Source organism: Vombatus ursinus, unplaced genomic scaffold (genome assembly GCF_900497805.2).
Source record: "Vombatus ursinus unplaced genomic scaffold, bare-nosed wombat genome assembly UNPS02014951.1, whole genome shotgun sequence".
Classification (NCBI taxonomy): domain Eukaryota; kingdom Metazoa; phylum Chordata; class Mammalia; order Diprotodontia; family Vombatidae; genus Vombatus; species Vombatus ursinus.
In genome coordinates this window covers 2422381-2438299 of record NW_020954729.1, presented here as the reverse complement: position 1 = coordinate 2438299, position 15919 = coordinate 2422381, and the positions used below count along the sequence as shown (strand labels likewise).

Sequence of the window (15919 nt, the reverse complement as noted above, 5' to 3'; positions counted from 1 at the left end):
GTGCCCCAGAAGTCTCAGAGCGTGTTTAAGCTGTAATAGCATAAACCTGCACTAACACTTTGGGGGCCACCCTGTATAGTGCTAGAATACTTTGATACAAGTTAACAGAATCATAGAGCCCGAAGGGTCCCTAGAGCTCATATGACCAACTTGCCAAAGGTTATAATCACTCATTTATGCTACAAATATTTAACTGCTGAATGCCTAAAGTATGTGCAAAGCACTTTACTAGACCCTTTGGAGGACAAAAGGTGCATTTTTTTCTGCCTTTGAGGAGCTTGCAAGTCTAGCCAGGGCCAGGTGTGCAGCATTTATTAAATGCCTATTGTGTGCTGGACACTGTATTAAGTATTCGGGATACAAATACAAGCCAAAAAATAAAGACATAAAGAAGTGTATAACAATAATTATAAGTACCACAGTGGAACCACCAACACAGTGCTCTGTGCATTCAAAGGGAGTGGCTAGATGACTCAGTGGATAAACTGCTCAACCTGGAGTCAGGGAGACCTGAGTTCAAATCCAGCCTCAGACACTTCTTAGGTGTGTGACCCTAGGCAAGTCACTTCACCCAGTTTGCCTCAGTTTCCTCATCTGTGAAATGAGCTGGAGAAAAAAATGGCAAACCACTCCAGTATTTTTGCCAAGAAAACCCCAAAAAGGGTCACAAAGAGTTGGACACAACTGAAAAACCACTGAACAACAACAGCAACAATGATGCATTCATTGGAGGAAAAGATCACAGGGTGAAAAGGTAATTTGGCTTTAGTTCTCCTTTCCTTGTCATAGCTTTTAAGTCATTATTGTTAGGTTTTTCACAGACTCCTTGACTTTCTCCGTAATGGTAATTTAAACAGTATCTCAGTGACTGAGGATGGAATTTGAAACTTAATTTAACAAAATGTATTTGAATTAGAGTAGATTCTGTTTGTTGGGTTCCCTGTTAATGGTAAATGAGCTATGGTGAAAAACATTGTCTTTTTAAATCACAATAGAAACTTTATTGAACTGTCTGTGTAATCTAAATCAAGTGGTGAATTCGAAATAGTTACTCCTTTGTGGTCTGGTTTCTGGAAAACCAAATATGATATAAACCTATAGAAAAACAGTGAGCCTAAGTGTTTTATGAGAGTAACTGTCCTTGAGTAGATTCAAATGAAAGGCAGCAACTTGTGCCTTCCCTTAAAAGTATTTTTTTGGTGATTCCTCAAATTGACAGTTATGTTTGGAGTGGGCAGAAAAGAAGAAAGATGCCCTGGGACTAGTACACAGAAGTCTTTAAGTATCCAGAGGAGGGCAGCCAGGATGGTGAATGGCCTTGAGGTCATGTCATAGGAGGATCAGATGAAGAAACTGAAGGTAGCCTGGATAAAGAGAAGATTCAGAAGGACAGTGAGAGCTTTTTTCAAGGATTTGAAGAGTTTCCACATGAAAGGGATTATACTTGTTCCTTCTGGTCCCCAGATAACAGAAGTAGGAACAGTGAGTGGAAGTTGCACAAAGGGCAACGTTGGCATGAAAGAAGGAAAGCTTCCTGACAATTACAGCTATCCAGAAGTGGAATTAGGGGACAAAGAAGGAAGAAGGGCTGGAACTGCCCTCACAGGAAGTCTTTCAGCAAATGAGATGGCCGCTTGTTTGCGACTGAGGAGTCTCAGGTGTGAGTTAGACTGGGAAATTCTGTGATTCAGCTTTTTCTAGTTTTAAATGTCTCAAAGTTTTCTGTTTCCTTTTGGAATATTTTTGGTAACTATACAGTTGTATGAAAAATTCCATCTATACCATTCTCTGTCATGAATGTCACCAGTTCTAAGCATATGTGTGTGTGTGTGTGTGTACATGTATAGTATGTATATGTATTTAAATCATGAGAGCACGTCACAGTACCAGCCTCTAAGCCAGGAAGACCTGAGTTCAAGTGCTATCCCTACCACATAGTGGTTATGGGACCCAGAGCAAGTCATTTCACCTATCAATGCTCTAGGCAGCTCTCTCAGACCAGAAGTTGCAGATAAGGTAGGAGTTTCCTACACCAGTGAAATGACTGGTCCCTTAGTATGTTTAATTGGCTTTGTGGACAAGGTTGCGTTCCTTTGGGGGGTTTTTTTAGTTTGCTGAAGCTAGGTCACTGTTGACAGAACTAGAAGTATTCTATAATAATGGCTATTAGAATGGTCAGGAAGTATATTAGTAGAATCTACATGCATTTTTAGAAGTTTTCTTTCTTCTTTTTGTATATTTACATACATGCAAAGTTAAGTCAATGAGATATATGTACATACTTCATCAAAATAGTTTGTTTTAGAAACATGAACAAAATTGTGGTCAACTTTATATTGAAAAAAACTGAAAACTACATGTTCACACATGGTAATGAAGATATGAATCAACACTACAAACATACATGACAAAAGGTCATCTATTCTTTGCTTGAAGAACGCTGGTGAAAAGTTAACCTGCTACCTACAGAGGAGTTTTCCTGACCTCATTTTCTTTTTTTGACAGGGTGACTAGACTGGCAACTCAGAGCGATGTTGTAGATACACTTTACCTAGATTATAGCAAAATATTTGTCTAAATTAAGTGTCTCATGCTATTTTTCCTAGAAAAGATGGAGATAAGGGATTGACATTAGTATAGTTTACATGTATTTGGGACTGGTTGAATGCCCAGATCCAAAGAATAGTCATTAATTATTTAATGTCAGCTTGAACATTAGTCTCCAGTGGAGTGCCTCAGGAATCTTTGCTTGGCCCTGTGCTGTTTAACATTACTATTAATGACTTGGATAAAAATATAGATGGAACACTTCTCAAACATGCAGATGACAAAACTGGGAAAGACAGCTAACTGGATAACAAAATGTCAGGATTCAAAAAGATCTTGACAAGGTAGAACATTGTGCTAAAATCTGGTAAGACGAATTTTATTTGGTACAAAAATAGTCTTAAGCTTGTGTTTAAAACATCAGATTTGCAACCATAAGATGGGGAATGTATGACTAAATACCCGCAGCTCTGGGACTGTTAGCGAATTACAGTCACAGTGTGAGACAACAGTGTAATATGGCAGCCAAGAAAGCTAATGTGCTCTGAGGATGCATTAAGAGAGCCACGCGTGTCCAGGACTGGGGAAGCGGTGGTCTTACTGTCCTCTGTCTTGGGCAGCCCCTAGCTGGAGCACTGTATTCACTCCGGGCACCACATTTTAGGAAGGACGTTGATAAAGTGGTGTACCATCTAGAGAAGGAGAGTCAGAAGGTAAAGGGCCTCAAGATTGGGTCATAAGAGGATCGATTTAAATAATAACTGGAGAGAGATCTTTTGCCTGGAGAACAGAGGACTTGGGGTAATAGAACATGCCTTGTATATCGGGGATGGGAAAGGGGAATTACATTTGTTCTGCTTGGCCCCAGAGGGCAGAGCAGCGGAAAACCGGATAAAGCTGCAAGGAGCAGATTGAGAACAAATAAGAATTTCTGAGTACTTTCTATGTGCTGGGAACTCTGCTAAGCCCTGGGGCTACAGATACAGAAAGGGAAAGACTCTAAGAGCTCACATTCTAATAAGGGAAGACACCACCTATAAGGGAGTGGTAGACAGCTGGGGATTGGGCAGGAGAGGCACTGGGATGTTGAGGTAATCCAGGAGGCCCTCATTGGAGACACCCTTCCCAGTGCGGTGGTTCTGTGGATTACTGTGCCCAAAGTCAGAGATGGAAAAATATGAGTCAGAGGAAAACATACATGGCAGTATAGGAGGTAACAAGATAGTCTGGATAGATGCAGGGATGAGTTGTTAAAGCCTAGAAGTCCTCGAGCAATGGGTGCTAGTCCAGTTCTGAGGTTCTGTGATTTGTACGTTTCCTTTTCTAGATATTCACTATCTCTTTAAGAAGTTATAGAGCATTTGCCAGAAATTCTCTGTGTATATGTCCATTCTCTTTCTCTTCCCCCTTCTGCTCACCTCGGGCAGCGCTTCTTAAGCTGGGGGTCACGGTGCCACAACTAAAGGGGTCACAAGTGGAAAAAAGTTTAAGAAGCCTTGATCTGGGGATATCTCTTTCACTGTCCCCTACTTAGCTTTGATATCAACTCCTGGTACCCATTTTTTTCTATCCTTGCCCATAACTGCTTGGAACAGAAAAAAAAAGCTGAGAGTTGAGCAGCTTTGCCTCCTCTTGAGAACAGGGTACATTATCCCAGCCTGAATCACCCTGAGCAGGGTACATTCCAAGATGAGACTATACTTTGATATTTAACATCCATTGTCTCTTCTTCTCGTTTTTGAAAATTTCCTACTTGTCCACAAGCAGCTTGTGCATCTGTCTCGATCTCTCTAGATGACTCCTTGTCTTCCTCATCACAATTGTTTCTAATGTCATGTATCTTAAGGGCTTCCTGTCATGACTTCCCTTGTAAACTATTAGGTCATGGCACCTAGCTAGTTTTTCTCTAAATGCCTAGAAATGTGTTCTCCCGAAGTCTGAGTTCATGGCAGGCTAGGCCTGGCTTTCCTTTCCCTCTCTCTGTCACATATTTTAACAGGGAGTGTTCACTCCCACTCAGTTCCCCATTCTTTCCATACCAGTTGGTGAGAATCTAATCCAGATTAGACAGTCTTCTCATTGGTTCTGTCAGCTTTTGAAGGAAGAAATGTTCAAACTTAATCTAATTTAATGTTAAGCTACTGAAGCTTTTTTTTTTTTGCTAAGTTACCATTCCATGTCTAAGACACAACTATTTAATTGTATAAAATGAAACTAACATATTTTGTCAGTAAAATTAAATAAAAATTCCAAAATATCTAAGATATATTCATATATGAATTACATTATTCAGTTTGAAGCATCATACCTCATTTTCATCACCTATGTTAAATTTATCATGCTTATATACAGCAAGATAAATTATTTTTTTATTCTCCACCTTGATTTTTTAAAATCTGCTTTGCCTGTTTTCCTTTAACTATCTACAAATTACAGTGTTGTACACATGCTACCAAGAGAGCTAGAAATGAGGGGGAAATGAAAAGTTATCACAAAATGTGCTTTGAATGTGCTCTATTACTGTTTCCATTATTCTGGCTATTTAGTGTGACTTTAAGTAGTTTTGATAGCATCTAAGAAGGAAGAGAAATTTTTTTCTTCTGCTTTTGTTTTCTTTTCTATTTTCTATTTTCCTTTTCTATTCTTCCTATAGACAAGCATTCTAAATACAGCTCATACAACTCAAATTTCTGATTTTGGGAGACACAGAATTCACTGTGCATGTTTTAAAGTATATAAAGAAGAGGCCGTTCTCTAATGGAGAGTTTTGCCTCACAAATAGTCATCATGTTGGGTTAAGAAAACAAAACAAAATGTAGTTACAATGTTAAATAGTGTTCTCATAATGTCTAATAAGCCTAACTTTGTTTCTATGACTCACCAGATGCCAATTCACCAGAATCTTAAGGAGCTGCTTGCCATAAGATCAGAGCTTCAGAAGAGGGTGGAAGATTTACAGCGGGAAGCTGCGACACGCTCTATTTCATCGTCTTCGGATCGAGGGCCTTCGCCTTCCCACTCAGTCACTCCAGTACATACATCTGTTTGATGTGGCATGGAAGCCAGGAATGCTTCTTAAAATGGGATTATCCATACATAGAATATACTTCTGAGACTGTCTTAGTATACTGTAAACATCAACACCCCACTCCCCACAAAATACACACAGATGTGAAAAGGGGGTTTTGTAATGGTTAGGATAGAATTTTGTCTTTTTTATATTTAGGCCAAGAGTTCTTTATTCTCTATTGTGGTGTTTTCAGTAATTGATCCTTTGTGTGGTTGTTTTGACATCTTTGCAGCACTCTGTTTTGTGAGCAACCGTGACTTACTTTTAAATCGCCAACAATTTCTCAATCTTTAAAGGGATCCTGTCTGTTAGACTGATTACATGAGAAAGCACTATGCCTTAGGCAGCTTTTGAGAAGCCAGTACAAATGGACTGTCATGCTTACCTTGAAGGCAGCTTCAAGGTGTTTTTCAAAAGTGAATGCATTACAAACAAGACATTTTGTACCTAAAGATCATGTGTCAGCCAGTTAAGTGATTTCTCTAACTTATTTGATAAAACTTAAACCAACTTTTAAGTATTTTATGGGGAAAGAAAAGACACTGTTCCATTTGTGGTAAGATGTTTCCTTGATGAAAGGAATAAGCCTTTCCAAGTGATGTATACGTGCAAGATTTGTTTTTAAGAGCCAATTCTTGTAATGCTTTTTCACATTTAAAATGGATATGTTCACGTTCCTTGTGAATGTGTCATATGAATCTGTTGTATATGAAATTATTTTAGTTAAATCTCATGGTAATCTTTTAGAGTATGGTACATTTGGATCAGGTCCTCAAAAATTTATATATCGATAGCATAGAAGCACTTTAAGTCTTGCAACATGCACACCAGTCTAGTATTATTTATTTGCATGAATATCAATGGTTGTACATTGTTTCCGGCATTTCCAAACTGCTGAACATAAAGGACTTCGTTAATTTTGTTTTTAATATTATCTGTTTGATTGGATTCCTTTAAGTTGAAATTATTACTTTCTTAGTACATATTTTATATCAAATATTTCTAATTTTATTGGAATACCTTTTCTCAAGTTTATTTCTTATCTATTACATGTTATCCTTTTAAAAAAAAAAAAGTCATCAGGCATAGACTCTGAGTGTAAAAAGTTTCTTTTTGTTTTTTCTTTTCAACTACTAAAGCACCTAGTTGTTTTCAAGCTAGTCGTTTCATTTATGGGGAGTTTTCTGTGCACAGTTACCTCATGTAGCTCCACTTCCTGGCCTGGAGCTTCATGACTCGATCAGGGTTTCCATGAATGTAGTACTAATCAGTTGATTGTATGTACTAGGTCTATAGCTCTTAACTCCATTACGTGGTATATATTTTATACTGTTGAGACTGTAGGTTTCTACCACGTGCCAGCGTATTAATACTTGTTCATCATCATCCCAAGGGAAATGTAGTTTAATGGACAGTACTCGAAACTCCAACCGTCACCAATTTAGAACAAAAAGATAAGCCATCCTTTATCAAAAGGAGAACATTAACTGCCCTCAGGAGACTTTAATTGGCCTAAAATTCCTGTGCATTAACAATGATGTTATGGTGACCTCATTTTGGAGAATTTGCTTTTTTTTTTTTTTTAAATGTTTAGAGTTAAATAGCTGAAAAATAGCCGTGTTTCAATAAGTTTCAAGCCTAGCTTTTAAAAATACAAGGTGTCCCAAAAGTCTTCTTTATGTATCTTGGATTTTCTATTTCATGAAGTTTTTTTCCAGTGTGGAGACTAAGATCGAAAAAAAAAAGTATTCCAGTTAACTGTTGGATAGTTTGAGTTGTGGTCTTAACTTGTACCGTCTATGGTAGGTACCTGAATGGTATGTTTAAGGATAATTAGTGCTTTTTAGCCAGCAAACATGAGTGTCCTCCCCAAGTATAAAGGATTACTGGATTAGTGGATAAATGGCTACGGGATTACTTCTTCCATCTTATTTTTAGGTGTATGATAGTAAGAAAAATTGTTAAAAATCAGGTTTTAAAATTGGTACCGTGTTGTATTTACCTCATTTGAATGGTCTGTTATTCTAGACTTAAAATGATGATGAATGGAAATGTTTTTAAAAATTCATTTCCCTCTTTTTCCCTTCAGCTACAGCAGACTTGTTAATGTAGAGTAGGTTAAATGGCCTTTCTGATAAAACCAGATCATTTAATTGGGTATGTTAGTTACTGTTGACTAGATATGCTGGCCTTTTGGTGGGAGGAACAGAATTTGGAGAATTGCACTGCCTCCTTCCTAGCCCTCTTCTGCAGCATGGACCAGCTAGCTGGCCACTTGGACCACACTGGTGAGGCCAGGGCATGAATTCTGAGCACACCCCAGCTCCAAAGGAACTGTCTAGGTAAGGTTATCTCTAGTCTTCAGGAAATCGCTTCTAGTGATCTGAAACAAGCACAACAGAGCCTTTTTGGGGAATTTTTTCCTTCTGTATATAAAAGCACTTGAATTTTCATCTTGTTATAGAAGGGATTACTTTTCCATTTTCTTTTTAGGTGTATGATAGTAAAAAAAATTGTAAAATTAAAGTTTTAAAATTGGTACCATATTGTATTTGCCTCATCTGAAAGTTTCATTCTAGTATTAAAATTGATACGTGCTTACTTTCGCATTTTTCTTTTTTTAACTATGTTTTGGTTTGTATTCCTTTGGGGGGGAAATGAGTAAGTACTTGAACTATGTTTGTCACAGGTCTTTTCTGTTTTGACTGAAATTGATAAGTATCTTTGCTAACAGGTATTTTATTTGCTTGGCTTATCTTCAGTTCCTGGTCCTTGTATCATTTCCCTGTTTGCTAAAGCTAAACTTGGATCAGAGTGCACTGCTTTATGTGCACTGTTTATCCCCTGGTAAAATGATTCCCCAGTGGAAAGAGTTCAGGCAATCTTTTCCCCACAAACTTTGGCTGCACTTCTCTTTTTTTTTAAATATAGTCTCTTGTGAGGATGTATAGGAAGGGATCAGAAAAGCTCAGAGGACTTACATACTTCAGAAGCCCCCTAATAATAATGAGGAAAGCATTTATACAGTGCCTCAATGTCTGGAAAGTGCAATACTACAGTATCTCATTTTATCTTCCCAACAACCCTGGGGGGGAGTGCGTGCCTGCTTGTGTGTGCATGCATAATATTCAGTACCTAAATGCCACTGGAGATGCAGGAATTAATAAGCCCAGGTCAACGGCCAGGAAAACTGTTGTTTTTAAGAGAATGCAAATATCCACACTGAAATCTTAAGTTCATTTTTTGAGTGTATGATTTAGTAGTGATGGAGGAAAATAATTGTTTTTTAAAAATGTTTTATCATCTCTTAGATTTCATTTTTTGCTATACTATACCCCTAATCCCCACTGAACCCTCTCATGTAAAAAGGAGGAAATGTGCACACCAGAGGTTAGGGGACTTGCCCAGAATCACACACAAATAGTAATGTGATAGCATGAGATTGGAACTTAGTTCCTGTGACTCCAAGTTCAGTACTTTTTTTGGAAGACATGAGATTATTTCTGCATATTCGGTCTCTAGCTTAGCTCCTTTCACAAAAACTTGTGTTCTTCCACTCTCTTCTGCCATATTTCCTTTCATAGCATTTTGTTTTAAATTTACTTTAGTTTTCAAATCTCTTTTTCAGTGCCTTTACTGCTATGGAGCTATTCCTGGTTATTTGGGGGTTTTTTTCACTCTTCCCCCACAATTCCTGTTGCAGTGAATTGATCAGCCTGTACTACCCGAGTCTCTCCCCACACAGTTGAAAACTCTTAACATCACTGGGCTCATAGGATGGGAGCTTCTCCCCTATCTTTCATCTGCTTGCTGCAATTTTAATTACTATATTTCTCGTTTGTTGATTGGTGATACGGTTGATATGGTGGTATTAGCGTTTGATTTTTAGTAACATCCTCATCTTGCTGGTCAGCTCTTGAAATCTGATAGAATTTTCTTGTTAATCCATCTGGCCCCTGAGTTTTGTGTTTTTGTTTATTTTTCCTTGAGGTTCATTTATGTCCTATCTTATTTTTGCTCTCTTCTAAATAATTCCTTGGTTGCAAGATCCTTTTCCATCCTCTGCTTAGTTTGGGTGTTTCCTAGGGTTCAAGGATCATTTCAACACTACACACTATGTAGCCTTCATCTTTCTCTTGAACTTCAAGTCACACATCAACTGCTTGCTGGTTTACTTTACCCCTCTTCCAAACTTGCCAGTTTCTGTTAAGGGTATCACTATCCACAATCTTGAAGTCATCTTTGCCTCTTCACCTGCACTTACCATTGGCTGACAAGCTGTCAATTCTGTGGCTACATGCTCTCTTGTTCTCCCATGTGGTTGCCATCTCTCTGTGGGCCTGCTGGAACAATCCCTACATGGTTTCCTCACACACAACCATAGCTGTCACCAAGCTGAGGCGGTTTTCCGCTGCTATTTGTGATTTGGACCCAAGCCCTCTCTAGTCAGAAAAAGCCTGAGGAATTAAATTTGTATTTGGAATGCCCTTTCTTATTAAAGTTTTGGGTGCCACTGTCATCATATCATTCGTGGTCCATGACAGGCTGAAAGGGACAAATGAGCAATCTTTAAAGTAGATGCCAACCTTCCCTGCAAAGGATGGCATACCTCTCTTTACCTATCAAAGCCCTGGGGGGGGGCAGTAAGCAATATGGTGGGGGGGGGGGGGGGGGGGGGGGGGGAGGATGAGAGAACACACTGAAAAAGGCCACCTGGAAGGAAACGATTTCTTTGTGTTTATTAACACGGTATTCTTTAACACAGCTTTAAAGCTAAGAAAGAACTTCCAAAAAGTTTCACAAGACATTTCTTTTATGAGAGTATTGTTAGACTAGTTTAAAAATATTTATAGGAACACAGAGTGGTTACGACTTACTTGTGTGGGAACTGTGGATATGCCAATCCAGGTAAGCATGACTAGAATGCTGTTGAGAGGTTCACTGCAAATACAATTCATTCTACTTGCCCTGCAAAATGTTTTTTATCTTTACTTCTAAAATAGCTCTTGATAGTTCAATTTTAAGCTACTTTGTTCCTATTCTGAATAGGTCTCAGATCTTGAGTGGCAAAGAACCCTTAGTGATCATTTCAGATCTCTCATTGTGTAGAGAAGGAAACTGAAATACTGACCATTCTCCCAAAGTCACAGAGAGGCCCAGTGGGGACCAGAACCCCAAATGGCCTGGGGCCAGGTGAGAGCACCAAATTTCTTTCAACTTGACAAACACATAAGAAAAACTTTTTGCATCCTGCCCCTTGGACATGTGTTCAGGGCCTAGGATAATTACATTACACGAATGCATTCAGTTTTCTAAGTGATAGCCAAGAAAGCCTTTTCTGCTAGTTAATTTTCATAGGATTAAAGGATATGTTCTCCAAAATAAAAACGAACAACAATCCCCTCTTGCTCTCAAAAAGAAATGTGGTTTTTCAGACATAAGCACGTTCCCATATACTAACAGGTAATGTTATCTTTGTCACAACATAATATAAGTAAATAATAAGTGCTACAGACACTTTTCTATAATTTATTTTTTTCTAGGGTGGGAAAGTTTAAAAAAAAAACAACCTGTATTTCCCACTTTTAGAAAGCTGAGTCAGGTTGCACATGCCAAAGACTACCCCCTCAAAGTTTTAGGGGAAAAAAAGTCCAGGTTTGGGTACCCTGAAATAAATATATAGTAGTAGGATTTTTCTAACTCTACTCAATGACCTCAGTGCTCATTTGCATCTCTTTCTTATGCTTAGTTTCTGATTTCGTTTTTTTTTCCCTTGTTCTATTTCTATATCACCCCTGACTACCTAAGTTCTGTACCTTATTTCAATTTCCCAACTGTACTAGAGAAGCACAGGCCTGTACTTCCTTGGAAGAACTGCTGTCTGTGAGTACAAGGGAGCCAGTGGTCCCAAGGAGCTAGAAGAAATCTTCTCCTGGGTTTTCATCAACCCTCCTCTTAGACACTTCTGTTCCATGAGGGGATGGGCCAGTTATCTCACACTTTTGTGACCCCAATCACTTTTAAACATATTAACACTAAGTTTTTTTCAGCCCAACATAAATAACCAAATCCTCCCCACCCACAAAAAAGCTTGTCAATAAGAAGCCTGTTATTCCAGAGAGCTGGAGAACAGCTTTCAATCCAAATTAAATAAGCAAAATTACAAGCATCTGAAATGTATATGTATGCATTTGCTGTGGACTTAGATTAGATCTTTGCAGTCTCTTGGGAAGGTTTCTCTGCAGACTGAGTTTGCAATGCTGAATATTTAACTAGGAAAAGACCAAAAAAGAGAAGCAATTAGGTTAGAGGTTAAAGAGAAGAAATAGGTAATATCTCTACTCCCTGTCCAGCCCAATCTTTCCTTCTATGTACAGCTAATAACATCAAGGATGTTTTTGGTTGAGAATAATATATCTTAATTACATATAATTTAATTTCACTGAAGCAAAAAAGTGTTCTTTTCTGATCTATCCCCCCAAAGAGATTCTCATAATGATTAGTACATATATATGTAATTTTAATCCAAACAAATATAACATATATTAGAGGTACATGCTCAATTTTTATTTATTTACTGATGGGGTATTCAATCAAAAAAGTTTGTAGACTGCTGCTCTAACCAACTAAGCAAACCAGTCACAAACATCTCACACTACAGGAAGGAATTATCCCCTCAGCTTTTCCAACAATGGAATGAAGAGACACAGTGGAGTTTTCCAAAGCCTAGGCGACTTTTAGAATGCAACAAAGAAGCTCTCACCTTGAGGTTCTTCAGTGCTCACACCTTCCAGGCTTTGACCTTTGACATAGTCTGTATTGACACCCTCTAAGTAGTAGAAGAAAGGAGAATTAGTCATGGAAACAGCCAACTATGAAAAACTAGTGACCAAATTCCTCTAATAAAAAACCATGGCTTCCTCAAAACCTTCAGCTACCTGAACATTTTCAGATACATGAAGACAATGAGAATTCAAATGATTTTTTTCAGCAATAATAATCAATGTTGAATGCCCCAAATAGATCGTTCATTAAAGTAGGATTCTTAAAGGTGTCCTATTTCAAAGAGACATTCCAAATGACAGGAGCTATGCAATCTGTTTCAGGCAGTGTTCAATGCTTAGTTTCCATGGCTAGGCATGCTTGGCACATAGCTGAAGTGAGGTAAGGTAAGCCAAATGGTAATGAGTGAGTCATGGGTGAGGTTCATTGGGAAATGGTGACAAACCATACGGTTAAAGGCTATCAGTGATAAAGAGCTGCCTTCATATCCTCATCTTCACTTGCCAGCATCAAAAAGTGCTGCCCCCAGATCTGGGCCTTCTTCAGACCACATCCTCTTATCTGGCAACAGGCCCAGTGACCCATTTGGGAACCTGTACTTCTTGCCTTTTTTGAAAGGAGTCAAGAATTGCTGTGTCCTCTGAACATGGTGTCTACGATGCTGGTCCAGAAGAGGGATGAATCAGCCTACATTGTAGAGGAAGGCTCACTCCACAAAGTTTCTAAGAAATGAAAGCAGCTCTGAAAGGAAGAGGCCATATCCTATCAACATGTAACCTGGGAAACCAATCTTGTCTAACATACTTGCAAATTAACAAATATGGGAGCCAGGTGGGAAAAATTAGTACTAACTAGTATAACCAGTGCACTGATAGTGGACTTTTTTAGGCTACTGATGGGAGATGACAGTGACTTTATCATCTTTAAAAGTCTGAAGGCAAATTCCTACTAAAATATATTCTCTCTCTAGCATCCTTTCAAAAAGCTCCCCTCCTCTTTTTCTTTCTTTTTTTTTTTTTGGTAAGGCAATTGGGGTTAAGTGACTTGCTCTGGGTCACACAGCTAATAAGTGTCAAGTATCTGAGGCCGGATTTGAAAAGCCCCTAAATCTTATCAAGAGCCCTTTTCCTGCACATGGAAATGAAAATGGGATCTAATTTCCTGCCTTCAGTTAAAACTCCACTTTGTTTTTTTACTTATTTTATTTAGTTTATTAACCTTCCCATACCTGATGGCAGCTCAAGAAAGAAGAAAGATTCAGTTCAATCTGGGCCTGCAAATCCTGGTCCAGGGGGCAACAAAGGATGCATTTAGTGAGCTAGGTACTTCTTAAGTATGGCAGGTTCATACTGTCAAACTGAGCACAATATTTTAGCTCTTTCTGGTACCCCTAAATTGCTTAAGGGAAGAACCAAACAGACCCCCCCCCCATGTTTCCACTGTGCCTAGGCTATCCCCTTGGACAAAAAGATTAACCTGTTCCCTTTCTCCCCTCAGTTGAGTTAGAACAGTAGTTCCAGCAATCTTCCCAGTACCTAGGAAGGCAGGCAGTGGTGCTATTGTCTTCTCTAAAGAGGCAACGTTTTATGACATCCAAGTCACACTGCCTTCCTCCAGCAGCCCTTACCTGGAAGGATATGAAAACCTCTTCCCCATAGTGATCTCTCCTTGTCTCAACCCAAGCACACATCATTCCAGGTGCATTGTTCCAAGGAGATGTTCCTTTCTGTCAAACATCAAATGCTTTTCAAAGGACGATGGATTAAAAAAAGAAATGGCACAGGAAGAACATGGTTGCAACAGAAGAAATGTGCTTTTCAAACAGTAGAGGGGAGGAGGGAGGGTGGAATGATGATTAAGCAGGAGAAAGGGAAGCGAGAGCCAAAGCACCATCTTTACCTTCGCCCTCTGCAGCATCGGGGGATAAGGCATAAAGCTTACAACCCTAGAACAAAAACTTAAGACCACGATCAGCAAAACAGACTGAATCCCCAAGAAACTCACTGACTGAATATGTGTCATGACTTACTATTTCTCTGTGTCCCTCTCTTTCCTGGGCAAAAAAAAAAAAAAAATATTTCTTTGGCTGCTGGGATCCAAGAAATTATTGTTGTATGCAAATATACTTGCAGAATTCATGCTTCTGCCAGTGCCCCCAGAAACTACCTCATGTTCACTCTGGAACAGCGGTTGGACCTTCGTATCCAGCGCATTCTCAAAGTCCTAGTGCTGCTGCTTGACATCAGAGACTTTCATTTTGCCTTTCTATGCAGTGCCTTGCACGTAGTAAGTAAGCCTTTAGTAAATGGCCAAAGCTACCATGTGAGACTGCAAGAATAAACGGTGAAAACATAGTTCAGAGGGGGGGTTTTTTGCTTGCATGTAAAGAGTCAGTCATTTCCTTTGAAGTTGTTACTTTTAATTTGTTTTGCTAAAAGGTGCTTTGTTTCTTACCCCCATTCTTAGATAATACAGCTTCTCGAAAGGTGGTCATCAGGATCCTGCCAGGATTATTGGATGTGTGAGTTATCCTTAAGCTAAATGTGAGAAATCGCCCAGTAGAGTTCCCCTGCCTTTCAAAATCTAAAGCCATGCAACTATCTGCAAAGTCCAAAATGCCCAAAAGAACAATCATGAGTACAGAAAGATAGGCCACAACATCAAGCATCAGCACTCGATACTCCAAAACCTTTAAGGCCAAATTATGAAGCAAAACTTTGGTGGTAAGTGAAAAGAGAAATGAAATGTTCTATCTCACAGACTCAACTGAACACAGCTAATGATGCACTGCAGCTAGCCTACTGGTGGGCTGGGCCTTGATGCAGCCATTGTAGAAAGCAATATGGAACTATGGCCACAATGTCATAAAACAGTGCGTACATCAAAATAGCAGATCTTTCGGTGGTAGTAGCAAAGAACTGGAAACTAAGGGGTTATACCCAGTTACAGAATGATTGAATAAGTTATGCATGGCATACAAATGTAATGGGAATCTTTTGTTCTGTAAGAAATGATAAAAAGCCAAAAAGGGAACAGAACAAGTTATACAGTAACAACACTTAAGAACTCTGATCAAGGAAATGACCAATGACAATTCCAGGAATGCTGATGAAGCGTGCTACCTACCTCCTGGCAAAGTGATGGGGGACTCGGAGGAGAATGAGACAATCTATTTTACTTCAAATGGGTTTGTGTTACAAGGGTTTTGTTTTTCTTTTCCTCCAAGAAGGAGGGGGCAGGATATAGAAGAAAAATTATTTATTATTTAAAATAATTCAAAAGAAAAGTTTCAATACAGTTTGCCCACCATGGACTTAGGAGTTGAGGGGACATAAAGACCATTCTGGCACCCTTTTCCATCACAGGATACAGGCAAATATATTATATCCTTAAATAAACCTTGTCTGGGCAGCCAAGTTATGTGCCAAGCTCTTATTTTACCGATTAGTAGCACAGTAGTAAGATCTAACATGTAACAATCCATTTGCTCCATTTGGAATTAGGCAAAATGAAGCGAAT

The 15919-nt window shown here is 38.9% G+C and overlaps 2 protein-coding genes across 4 annotated transcripts in view; one reads left to right on the top strand and one right to left on the bottom strand.

Annotated features, from left to right (window-relative positions):
• MTMR1 (myotubularin related protein 1) overlaps positions 1-8218 on the top strand; it is a 67400-nt gene extending 59182 nt beyond the window's left edge. For all 3 annotated transcript variants that reach the window (XM_027845057.1, XM_027845058.1, XM_027845056.1), the window contains one exon: positions 5432-8218. In XM_027845057.1, the coding sequence (XP_027700858.1) occupies positions 5432-5596 (165 nt within the window). In that variant the 3' untranslated portion in view covers positions 5597-8218. The remainder of the gene's footprint in view (positions 1-5431) is intronic.
• Positions 8219-10331: 2113 nt separating this feature from the next.
• The window catches only part of CD99L2 (CD99 molecule like 2), a 42963-nt gene continuing 37375 nt past the window's right edge, over positions 10332-15919 (bottom strand). The window contains exons 7-8 of the mRNA XM_027845080.1: positions 12381-12446; positions 10332-11889 (exon numbers count right to left, since the gene is read on the bottom strand). Of these exons, the coding sequence (XP_027700881.1) occupies positions 11825-11889; positions 12381-12446 (131 nt within the window). The 3' untranslated portion in view covers positions 10332-11824. The remainder of the gene's footprint in view (positions 11890-12380; positions 12447-15919) is intronic.